Here is a 13,346-nt window from a genome sequence, read left to right on the forward strand (position 1 = left end):
AAGTTCAAATGATAAATTTGTGCAGGTTATCAAAAACATGCAGTCATCTACATCAGTCTAAAAATATGAATCTCCTGAACTTGGAGGTTCAACAGCTTAGTAATTAATATATTGTGCTATTTGGTCAATGTTTTTCAGTCAAATCCGCGAAGCTTCTATCATAGCTTCTGTTAAATAACAATAACATCGGAATTTACTTAAAGACAAAAGCTGTAGTTCATCACCATGCCGGCTTGCTGGCTAGATTGTAGCCTCAATGTGCACTAGCAATATAAACGACGCTAGTGGAGAAACCCAGTGTTTCATCACCTAATTTAGGTAAAATACTAACCCCTTCTTCTTCGCTAGTTTTGATTTGTTTATCAGAAGATCAGCTGTATACATTGGAAGCGATGAATATGCAAAGGTGTGTTAAAATTCCTTCATGTTAAGCAAGTAAATTCTAATAACTACATCAGATAGTCATCGATTAGCGAATCGAATGGGTTTCCACATTTAAGTGTCCGTTAGGTAGCGTGCTTCTTTTTTTACATACTTTTAACAATTAAATAAACCATTTATTTAAAAAAATACATTTTAATATTCCACCAGGTCAGGAAACACCTGAATCTAGTGCCTAAGGAGTCTTGGTGCAACTAAAGTAATTCCTTTTCTCCACAGCCAGGCACCACCAGCATCGTACTGTTCTGTGCATCCTGGACGGAGACCGCATCGCATTTAACTTTTAAACTGGACGACATGGAGCCAGAGGGCTTTTAAAAATCAATGGAGAGACATGACTCAACAGAGCACTAAGTTTAATGTTATCTAACTTGTTAAAGGCGATGCTGTTGAATGTTCCTAGTCTGTGAAAACTACCTTTCTTTTTCAGAAAGGTAAAAAGACCCACTCGTATGTGTCCTGGTTTGCAAGAAACCTCTGACCTTTTAGTCTGTTAATGCAATGAATGGTGCAGCACGAAGCTGGAAACTTAATCCTCACCACGAAGCGAGAAGCATGCTACCTCTGTTTAATTGTTCAAAACCATCAAAGTCTTTTCAATAACAAAGGTAAAATAACATAAAGGAATCAAAACCAACGCTCTTGCACAAATGCCACTGGAATAGCAGGGAAGGGAGCCCTTGGATACCCAGACAGTTTTGCTCTGTAAGACAATGTTGTACGCATATGGGATGTCAATCAAGGAGCCCGATTTGTCTGTATTTAAAAAGCTTCCAGTTCAGGAGGATGGAGGAATAAAAAAGTATTTCCATAGATGGGGGGCTGGTAGTAAGCTTTTTCTCTCCAGAAAAGGGAACGGTACCACTGGTACAAACCTATTGGGCAGCGTGCCTGCCCTGTGAACTACCCTAAAATCCCCAAGGCTCGAAGAGTTGTCAGAAGCTGGACTCAGACCCGAGATGCTGGCTTGTGGCTGGACCAACGTGTCTTCTCATCTGTAACCACGGGAGATCCCCTGGGAGAAGACACGCTGGCAAAGGGCAACAGCCGCTCAGCTGCGTACTGGAGGAGAGACTGCCAAGAGGGAAACCCCGACTAGTTACACATAACACCTCTCTCTTCCTTTCCACCCAAGAGATCTTAGAGGCATCTACAATCTTGTACTGCCTATTCTCCATCATCTCTACATATAAGCACGGTCAGACAACACTGTTTGAACGGCCCAGGAATATTCAGAAAAAGGGTGGAACCAATAAAAAAATATTCTCAGTAAGTCCTGAAGCTACAAAGGAAAAAAGAGATCATCTGCGTTACACTAACACAGATGTTGGGGTTTCACAGGCACAAAAGAGATCATCTGCGTTACACTAACACAGATGCAACAGCATGTTTGGAAGCATTTGCCACGCTTTATATTCAAACCCTGCGCACGTATGCTGACACTTTTTCATGTTCTCAGATTCCCACACAAGGGAAAGCCATTTTGGGATTATTTTAACAAGCTTTTACATGTTAGCCACTCGGTTCTCAACAACCTTTCTGCAGCTAAGCTTTTTACCATCATGATTAAAAATTTTAACCTTTTCAATTAGATGTTTCCTGGGCCATTTGCTTCTTTTGTCATGTTCTTTTTCATGCATATTATAGCCTGACAAACGCAGCAGAACTTTGCTAATTCAGATTAACGACTGGGAGACCTCTTGCAAATTACTCTATTTTGTGGATGAGTAAAGTAACCGAACAAGCACAATGAAAAACCAAAGCACATTTTGTGATACATTCTTCTTGTTCACTTATTTTGACAACTGTTGTATAATTTTATAATACTTCATAATGTAATATTGTCTGTTTTGCAGCAGTAATGGAGTTGTATAACTTTGATCTTGTAATGAATCATAAAAATAAATATGCTTCTTTGTTTGCAAAACTCAATCTTTAAAACTGCTTCTTAACTTTAAGTTATTCTACTATTTAAGCCTTTGATTGGAAATACGTGAGACAAAGACCTTTTGTGTCTGAATTTCAGAGCATGCATGTTGGAGAAGTTTTGGTGTAGTGCAACTACATATTATAACTACAATCCTTCTTTTACTGCACCATTTTGTAGGTGAGTATAATCTTACTGAATCTCTCCATGGTATAACAACACACGCATCAGCTATTGGAACTTTATTTTTCACCTGGGACAGATGAGAGTACTGGAATGGGAGTCTCAAAGCTGACCACACTTTTAATACTCGAGAGTTTGCAGAAGATGTGTTTTTGTGCTGGAACCATAGCTATATTATGCAAATTTCAGGTGCCACGATAATGGTAACATTTATGGCAACCATAGGTTCTAAAAAAAGACGTCCCTAGCAGAAACTTTTAAAGAAAGCAAAAGAAAGAATTTATTTCCTAAAATCAATAGAGAGTGGTCAGAGCTACGCATAGAAAGAGGTCTTCATTATATTTGACTAATTGACCAGAATTTTACCAATAATCAAGTTTGAAAAGAAGTCAAAATGCATTTAAAGAAACATATTTATCCATTTAATGATTGTCTGAACTACTATGCACGCTTATCATTACAAAAATAAGAAAATAACATTGTAATAAATAATGTAATAAAGCAGTAATTAAGGATATGAGTTCTGCTTTTTTTATCTTAAGGTAAAACCTGCAACTTTTGCTGTAAAGTTTATAGTTACTGTCCTCCTCAAACATGTTAATCTGCAAGTCATCTTTCGTGATGATAAATCTCAACTCTATAACGGTGATCATAATTGAAGCAACACCTTCACCAAAAAAGGGAAGAAAACATTGTTAGGGTTTTTTTGGGTTGTTTTTATAGATTGTAGAGGAACGATGACATCCTAATCGGTCTAACGTAACACATGTAGGTTACAACGACAAGACAGCTTGCTTTAGTCAGCCCGTACCAAGCCCATGCAAAGCGAGGTCAATGACTAGCAACCAGCTGTCAAAGCCTGCAGCCCTTATCAGCCAGTGATAGACACAAGGAGCCTTCTGTCGCATCCGCAAGTGGCAAAGCCACACAGGATTTAAACCACAGTACAGTGGTGACACTTTTTATAGATAAAACACAAATCCAGACAAAACGCTAGCCTGAATTGCATCATATTTCCATTTAGCAATTTTAGCAAACACTTCTTAATATCACTGGTTTTCCTTAAAATTTTAGAGACCTCGTGTGCTCCTTAGTTTTAAGAGGTTTCTTTTTCATTCACAGCAAACCCACTGACGGAATCTAATTGAAACAGAAAAAATCCCATGGAAGAAGCGACTGACTCGCACGTACAGAGCAGACCAATCTAGCTCATTTCAGAAGTTAGCTGCTGGACTGTCTTGAGGACGGTCCTGACTCCTACCACTTCAGAGCAACTGTAACATACCAGCGTGAGCTTCCAGCAGCCCAGAGGAGCCAGAAGTGGAACCACCAAGGGAGTAGAGTTCTCCTTACGTCTGGTACTTCTGTGCAGGTAACCCTGACCGAGCCCACAGCAGAGGCACAGACAATACTTCAAAAGAGCCCTTTCATTGACTGATGCACTAATTAGCTTCCGCTGGTTCCAACCACCCTTGGAAAAGCTGTCAGCCCCACATATATGGAGTAGTTTGGGAAGGCTGCTGATTTTAGAGCTGTTAACATACGAAACCCAATAGGGACAACAAATTAAACCTCAGTTTAACAATTATTTTTATTTATGAATGAAACACAGCTTGATCACTCATTCTTTGGGTTGAGACCACCGATCAATAGACTTTCTCATAAAACGATGCCCGTGTTTTATGTGCTGATGTTATAGTCTTGGCTATAGTCCAAATCAGACAGACATTGCCTACCATCAAATCTCTGTGCCCACAATTCACTATGTGAATACCTTTTTTTTAACACGTAGTCAAACGTCTGGGTGAAACCTAACTGATAATCCGGCTATGTACATTTTGTATGAAATTACTTCAGTAAAATATACTTCTTGTGAAAGTATAGCCAATGAAATGCTGAAATATTCACGCCCTACTTTAGTGCAGTTTCTGGGGAACAGCTGTTTGAACTTTGGAGGAACAAATTTTATTTGGTAGCTTGGGAAGAGTTGAGTAGGATGCCAACGGAGAATCTGGTGAGGCAATGCTTATAAATGCCTCCAACTTATTAAAAAACCCTCTCTCAAAGAGTGAAAAATCAGCTCTTATCAGAGAGAAATTTTCTGGAGAGCATCTGTAGAAGTTCAGAAAATCTTCATAAAATTAGGCTCAAGTGACCTTTTTCAGAGAGCAGCTCTACATTTTACAGTTCAGTATGGCTGAAATTCCTCTAGAATATTTACTTTCTTTCAGCACTTCCTTTAATGAAACTTCCAAGCCTTCTAACGACACACAAATATTTTGGAGGACAAATGCTTACGAAGTAGGTGCAGGGTGCACAGCGATTTCCAGTCCCTGCACTGGAGGCAGAAATAGAGTTCAGCCGGGACCATACAGGTATCAGTCGGGGGAAGCGCACAGCTGAGGCCTGAAAGACTGCACATCGTCTGGCTCGCCCGGCTCTGCAGCCTCTGCTGTCAGCCCGTCTCCTTTCATTAACTGGTTCTACGCCTTGCAAAGCAGCATGACGTGGAGGTGATTTGTATTGCAGTAGCAATGTTCTTGGCAGACTTACGACCTTTACCCAGTGGAACCAATGGAAAATGAGCCTATCTGGGTCTTTTTATTGACTGTATTTCCATTATCTTCACAGGTGCTTTCTTTCCTGGCTTGTTCTTTTATCTTATTATGGACAGAAACTACATTTACTGGACAATAGCTGCCGCATTGCTCTTCTCATTTCCCAGAAAATACCACTACTACACTTTTTAAAGTTACTTGAGACCTGTCGAATTCTTTATCGCTCTTTACAACAAACTATTTGTTGCTTCAGTAAGTGCATCACGTAACTGTCTTCATGCCATGGCATTTATACTCACTCATCTCCATACATCAATTTTTCAAATAGTCTGTGTGTTCCCTTACATAGCTACAGTAGGCTTATAAAGATATAGACATTCTCCAGTTGCTCATACATTTCCTGTTAAAATTGGCTTTAAAAACAGTTAGGAACAAAGTTATAGAATTACCATGAATTTTATCTCCCTCTCATTTAGGTACACACCCTCTGTGAAAAACATTACAGAGTTTTCCATTATAAATAGAAGTTAATGATGTGAATAACGGTATTCAAGTCACATCATCTCCAGTTTTTATATCATGATGCAAACTGACCTCATAATTTTGTCATCTTCTGTATTTACAGCCCAATAATGCTTTTCTGGCAGTTCATAAGGGCTACTGAATTTATGATGCTCTCGCAGTCAGGTATTTTACGAATACTTTGCCTGCATTTCTCAAAAAGGATTTCTAAAGAAGTTTAAGTCTACTGTGTGTACTGGATTAAAATAGCATAAGAACTAAGTCATAATTTATACTACTTTGCTTCAAATTTTATTACGTGGAATACAAGTTTTCATTGTTGATCGTATTAACTTGATATGATGAAACGCTTTATTTTTACAGATAATGGCGTTTATTCTGTTTTTCAGTATATAAAACGTACTGAGTACCAAATTGCCTTAGCACATGCATAAAAATAACTTAATAAAACCTGACTCAACCGATGTATGGACAAAAAGAAGACAAACAATGTAGCTTGCACTAAAATACAGGCAATTCTAATGCCATCAGAATTATGAAATCGATTCTGGAATAAAGAGTCCTCAACAAAGCGTCAGTCACGAGGTACCTGATATCTTATTCTGTGGACCACAGTCAAGCGTCTCTGTCCACTTCAGCCACTGTAACAATTCACACGGATAGAGATAGTTCCTTTGATAACGAGCACCCAAGGCAGATGGCTTTCTAGACCAACACGGACACTTTGATTTACATGTGAAAGGGAACAGGAATCCAGGGTTATACTTGTAGCTCCAGTAAGACACTGTGTGCACTAGGAAACGTAGGGCTGCATGCTGCAGTAACTGATGCATCTGGGTGAACATGCACAGCCAGTTTCACAGTGTTCACTTCACAAAATCTAACAAGAAGATAATAAAAATGTGGAAGGCAAGTGAGACAAGTGACTGAAAACACCTTGAGAAATGCGTATTATCCTGCACAACTGACTGGCTCTGCGCTATCATAAAACATTTCAGACTGTTTTTAAAAGATAAAGAATTATCTGAAACATCCTCTCCTCCTGTGCCATCCAACACACATACATTGTCTAGTTAAAATCTGGACAAGCAAAATCCACATTAATCACACCATGAGAAAGTGAAACAGGACTACTTTTTAAAATAAGTAGACCTCTTGTTCCGGCTGTTAAAAAACTGACAAAATGATGTTGGGGTTTCACAGGCACAAGGCAGTTCTGAAACCGGACAATTAATTTTGGTGGCCTCAATTTGATTATTTCTCCCTAGCCAGCCTCTCCCCTTGTCTTCAAATCCCCATCTCACCTTATATTAAAGTCACAGGGATTTTGTTGCTGATTCCAAACAAAACAGATCAAGTAAAAACCTGACAACCAAAACATGTTGTAGACAGGACCCCTTTGAACTATCCCACGGCGTTGGAACAGCCTCTCCTGACTGGGCTAGCTATTAAGAAAGCCCCTCTAAATAAGTACCATTAAAACCTTTTGTAACAAATGGATTCCCTGACACCTACAGTCACGTACAGAATCCCAGTTCTAAGCCTTCAAAGCAGAGAGGGAGAGAGGGAGAGAGGGAGAAAGAAGTAAGTGAGAGTGGGAGAAAGAAGTAAGTGAGAGTGCCTGTACGTGAGATGAGGAAGATCTGCTGGCTCACGCATCAAAGCGGGTGCAGGAGCGAGCCCTGCGTCAGGTACTTTAAGTACACAGCGATCATCCAAAACACAGAATTCAGTTCTGCGTTCCAGGACAATGCCGACATCCTGCAGACAATGACTAAAACGAGCAATAGTAAAGCCTTCTGAGAGGAGGTTGCAACTGAAAAGAGATTTAAGATTAAATCAAACAATGTCACATTTAATATTCAGAACTCTCAACTGAATCCTTGCTGCCTGGGCTATAAGTGGAATCTTACCGTGGGTTGGAATGAGAAAGTGGGCTCATTTCTTTCTGATAGTGATGCTCCTGACTGACGGGCTACGGAAAACAAAAAATCATAGTGAGAAAACAACTTAGCAAATATTCTTTCAGAATGTTTAAAAATATGTAAGAGATCCTTCATGAGAATACACGTTTGCAGCTTCTGACATTAGAATTTTACAGTCTTTTTTCTTACCTGTGAAATTTAAAAGGGATATTCAGATCCTAACTGTGCAGAAGTACAACTTAACCGCTGATTCTTGTCTGGGTGGAAATACATATGAATTCAGGAGTCGGCCACGTGGTCATTTCTCTGCTGCCTGTGCGAGTGTTGGGACAGAGTCAGGAAACGGAGAGGGACGGGTGGCAAAGCCTTCTCTGACAGGAGAGCCTGGAGTGTACGTGCATAGGCAGCACGGTGCAGGAACGCGTAGTTGGGTCTGGGCAGAACCAACCGCTCCTCAAAGGAGAGAGTGCGGAGCCCGAGCTAAGCGGGCTGGCAGGCACGGCTCCTCTCTCCTCACGAGCACCATTAACAGCAATCTCAGCAGTCCCAAAGAAGTTTGCTGAAGCACATACGCTTCCCTACGGCACTGCCAATTTGAAACCTGGATTAAGCTGCTCATGAATAGCTAACAGTGGACTGTATGAATATTCATACAAAATATGATTATTTTCCATAATCTTCAAATCTTACCTACCCATTGCAAGAACGGGCCCCAAAGCTTTTAAACTACATTTGGTTTATGGCATGAAGAACAGTTATTTGCAAGAAAGACCAGTATTCATAAACTGGTATAAAAAGTCGAGAATTCTAAAATTCAAAATACATTTTCTCTCAGTATATATGTAGTGCTCCTGGAAGAGACCCCCCCCCAATTATCACACACCTCAAAGGCAGTTCTAAACAAATCACTGAGGCAAATGCAAAAGAAGTGAAAATACAAGCACACCTTAACAATACTAAAGATTTAGTACATGAAATGCTAAAAATAAATACTAAGCATTATGAAAGCAATTGCCTTTTTACAGGAATCAATGTAAAAATGAGTGTGTTCTCATGGTTTCAGGAAGTGCGGAGGTATGTTGTAAAATATACGTTCAGGATGAATGACATCCTAATTACTGCCAAATGTGAGTCACTGCCTGGTGGCGGATAGCGCAATTCCCAAATGATGGCTAGTGGAAGACTGAGGATGAGACAGAAAGTGAATTAGTCAGTCTATGAACCAGAATATCTGTCTAAATAATTTTTAGTCTCATTTCATAGTAAAGAATAGTCTGCCTCAGTTTTGCAATTTGACTTGATGTGAACGGATCCCTCCAGGGCTTGTCAAACTGAGCTCTCTGTTGGAATAATTCTGGGTTTAAATATCACTCCTCTTGTCTGTCAGACTTCAGTTCTGCCAGACCATTTTTGTGTTAAGTGGCCTTCTTTTCTGAATCGTCACAAAGGAGGCCAGAAGATCTTCCACAAATTAGGTATGAACCTGGAAGTACCCTTTCAGATATTCTGCAGATCAAGGCATATGTGACTGAATTTATATTTAGGAAGTTGCTTTGGGAACAGGTAATCTTTCTTCGCTTTGAGTACTCCTCACGTGAAAGACAGGTCTTAGTGGTGAACATATTTTGGAGTCTGCATTATACTGCTACAAGCTTCTAGGATATATCAATGAGCAATCTAGGAGAATCCTCCTCCTCCTCTGCATTTCTGACCGAGAATCAGGGACCACATGGAAGAAGATATCCTGACTTCTCTTCTATATGGTCTCGCTCCAGAATGGTTGGGTTCTATCTGAAGTGGTGTCTGCGGTGTGGGAACAGCTATCCAAGAAGCTGAATGGGTCAATTCGCTGACAGGGCAGGAAGGTCTTACTGGATCTCTAGAACAAAGCAAGGCATTTAGGCAGAAATGTCTTGTAAGCTTTGCAAATTTTCTCGGATAACCTGTATACGTGCGGGTATAAACCTCACATTATACTCTGCGAGATACAGAAGTGTGTCTTTCATATTGTCGCAAAGCTAACATGGAATTTCATAGACCTTAAGGTTTAAGAAAACATTCAGTTAAGACACAGTCAAATACAGTCTCTTAAAATATTTAGTTCTACGTTCGCATATTATTGATTTGGAACTATGCCCCCCCCACATGTTACGAGGGTTTACAACTCTCCTTCAAAGTAAATACATTTTAAAATAGAAGTTTTTCATATTTATAACTGATAGCTATGCTGGGTAATGTATAAAATTCAGAGCTATTTTATTCCTTTTTGGCTGTCATAGTTTACAGCAGCTGCTAAACAACTTACATTTCAACGATATCTCCTGACAGTATATATTCAGTTCTTCATAAACTATCATAGGTTATAAAATACGGTTTTAGTGTATCCGTTTTATAGTTGTTTAAGGACATCTGTTCTAGCTGCAACGTAGCAATATGATTGATCTATGTGCCTTCACATTCAGAAGGGTTTCCGAGATTCATTAGAGTCAGTAACATGAGAATTTTCAATGAATGTGGAAATCAGACTAACAATGGCAAGTGATGGAAAAAATAAAATCACTAGAAATGTATTTTATATATAAAATATGACTTTGATACAGAAGTTCACTGTTCCCTGCATTGCAAAAAATCATAGGTATTTCAAACTGAAAGATACACAAAAAGCTGCCTTCTGGTGGAGCTGTTGCCATAGATTCCACTAAGGGACAAAAATGTTGTATAAAAGGAAAGAAAATCCGGAATAAAAATACTGCTTACTTATCTTTGAAGAACATAAGAGAAAGCAATAGCTACTACTGATTTAAATAATCAGAAAGATACAACCTGGAAACCCATGTAAGCATGAAAGTTTAATCATGACAAGAATTTCAAGCTGTCCTTAATTTCTCAAACTACACTATGAGGATTATTTCTATTTCTTACTGCACTGCTAAAATCAACTCGAAGATGGCTACAGACACACACAAACTTTTCTGAAGTTTGCACATCCGATTTTGGAAGGATTGATGATTTGCAAATTCTCTTGACTCAACTTGATGGTGGTGCTAAAGATCAGTGACATAAAAACAAATTTGCTTTTATTCTACACATATGTTTTTTACATAATATATATAAGAAGGAAATGTACTTATGACGAACACTTCTTGGTAAAAAGTGGAAGCTGAAGAAGCAATGAGTTTACTCATTTTAAGTCTTAGAGCAAGACCGTGCATGGCAGAAGACCGAAATCCAGAAGGAGCGACCTTTGAACGTGTTCTAATCACTCCAACTAGGCTGCGTTTTGCTCTCTCAGTTACGTAGACTACCTGTGTGTGCAGCGACACATTTACTGCACGTGTGAATACTACGTGCGGGGATGCACTGAAAACAGCTATGTGAAGTTATCTGACAGATTTGAAAGCCAGAGGGAAGAATTAGATCTACTCATGATCAGATGTATATGACAGGCTATTAAACTGTAGATGACCAACAAAACCCACTGAACATCAGTTCTAAAACTGAATGAACCATGCACCGGGTCCCTCTGAATATACTCCACTCGCAGACAATTCCCTGCTGACCGCCTTTGATATTTTTCAGTTGACCAGTTCTAAGTTCATTCAAGGGGTGCTTTATCAATATTGTATGCTGCTCATTTTTAAACAAATATTTACAATGCTCTTAACATGTTACATCTAAGCAGTTCCCTTACCAACGGTAACTTTATCAATAAAATTAGATTCTTTGAACAGGATGTGTTTTCTATAAAATGACCTTGACTATCATTAACCACATTACCACCCTTTAAACCCCACACCAGGTTTTCACTGTCTTGACAATGCCACCAGACTAACTGCCTGATGCTAACTTTTTCATTTCAGCTACCCATTTGAATACTGGCACAGCATCACTACTCTCAAAGTCTTCAGAAATGCTGTAGGCATATAAAAATATAATAAAATTTAACACCAGCATACCAAAAATGCCCCCAACTACTCTTTTAAAAGCTTCTGTGTTAAACAACTTGGGATGATTATAGAAAATGAATTAGCACCCTCACATGACTACTCTGTATTTTTCCAAATATTGGAATGCAATTACATCACTAAACACAAGTCCATACGCCACATCTACAAATAGCTGGTGCCATGGCAGCTATCTCAGCAAAGAAAATATGAAGTAAATCAATAGATACTGTGGACTAACTGATATTGTACTGGTACAGAGAGTCCCTTTGCATAAAGGCAGAGGTATACAGGTAGGGAAGACGGTGGAAGCTGAGTTTCAGCAGCGTTGGTTGTAGCGACGGATTAAGCGGTTAATCCTTACCTGAGAAAGATTAGGTTTGCTTTTGAAATTACCTCTTCCGGAAATGACGTTCTTGCTATTAAAGCTTAAAACCTCAACGCCCACCTTGCAAACTGGAGAGGAGAAACCTGACAAGGCTGTATGCGTAGGACGCACCAACACTTCAGTCAAGTGAATGAGACTTGAAAAACTTCTCTCTCAAAGACAAATATGTTGCCTTTTACACTTGATTTATGTAGCGAAAGATGGCCACAAAGGACTATTATGAAAAGCTACAGCTATATTAAATTACAATTTAAATGACTAACCTATTATATCTAAACGCTTTTTTCGAGTGATGCTTCTGAAGCTACAGAATCTGATCAAGGCAGTAAGATCAAAGAACTGTCTTTACAATCACATTGTGCTTCACTGAATACTAGAGCAGTACATTTTACTTTAAAAGTTCATTTTCTTTTAGTCATGTAATTTGTATTAACCAAACCTGACATGTCTAAATATTCTTATCAATTTCCTTATAATTAAACTACTCAGAAATTAATGAGACTGCTATTCTCTTTATTTAATTGAGCTCCATTTGTCCAGTCTTGCAGATTTACACCATGTTTGAGTCTATCTAATGAGTACTGAGAAAACGCATTGGATATATGATGAAATCAACTAAATGTGTAATGTTGATATATCTCAAATAGTTAAAACCAACTAACGTTGCTCTGATATAATGCAAAATATTACTCTGTAAACCAAGTTCTCATTTGTACAACTACCCACTTATCGATACATCTCTTCTCTTTTGAAGCCTTCACGCACCAGCATACCACAAAGTTCCAACGCTGTGTGGATCGTTCACTACGGAGGATTGCTACTACAGGTCTCTGTTTGGGCCCTGTACATCCCTGGAGTGAATTTGCACCTAACATTTTACAGCACTGACCCTACAATAGTTTATATCGGGGCAACGTAGCAGTGTTTACTCTTCTAATGTTGGATCTGTCTCTCAGAGTTGTGTGCTTTACTTAAGCCATGCTCACTGTTTATTATTGTTTCACCTATAATAAAACAAGAACTATGATCCTGAGATATAAACGGAGTATGAGGTTACCTAGTTTTACAGCAGCTCCTGCAAGTACCTTTATATAGCTGCTGAAAAGTTATTCTGCGATTTCATACGCTGAATATTCTTCAGTGGACTGTAACAAATACTCCTCTGCATCTTATAACAATGCTCTGTCACATAGTTGCAGCTGTGTGTGATTTTGTACCACCAGGCAAAATAATAATACAAGGTGTAAAATACAGAAGGATCACATACTAAGTGCTCAGAACTACCGCAGACTTTTGCCGCTGATCTCCTGCTTCAGTCCTTTAAAAAGTTAGCTTTTCAGCAATGAGACTATCATTGTAAGAAGCAATTATTTTCCATTACTCACTCTATAATGCCGTTGCTGACTGGTATATCTGGGTTTCATTCATTCTGGAACTATTTTTAAGTACTATATCACA

General features: G+C 39.0%; 1 protein-coding gene across 1 annotated transcript in view; it reads right to left on the bottom strand.

Moving 5' to 3' along the window:
• Positions 1 to 13,346, bottom strand: part of CFAP20DC (CFAP20 domain containing) — a gene marked incomplete at both ends in the record, with an annotated part of 77,963 nt that overhangs the window by 12,900 nt on the left and 51,717 nt on the right. The window contains one exon of the mRNA XM_082487531.1: positions 7,545 to 7,606. Within this exon, the coding sequence (XP_082343657.1) occupies positions 7,545 to 7,606 (62 nt within the window). The remainder of the gene's footprint in view (positions 1 to 7,544; positions 7,607 to 13,346) is intronic.

The sequence above is a fragment of the Vanellus vanellus genome, assembly GCF_965231255.1.
Source record: "Vanellus vanellus genome assembly, chromosome: 9".
NCBI lineage: Eukaryota > Metazoa > Chordata > Aves > Charadriiformes > Charadriidae > Vanellus > Vanellus vanellus.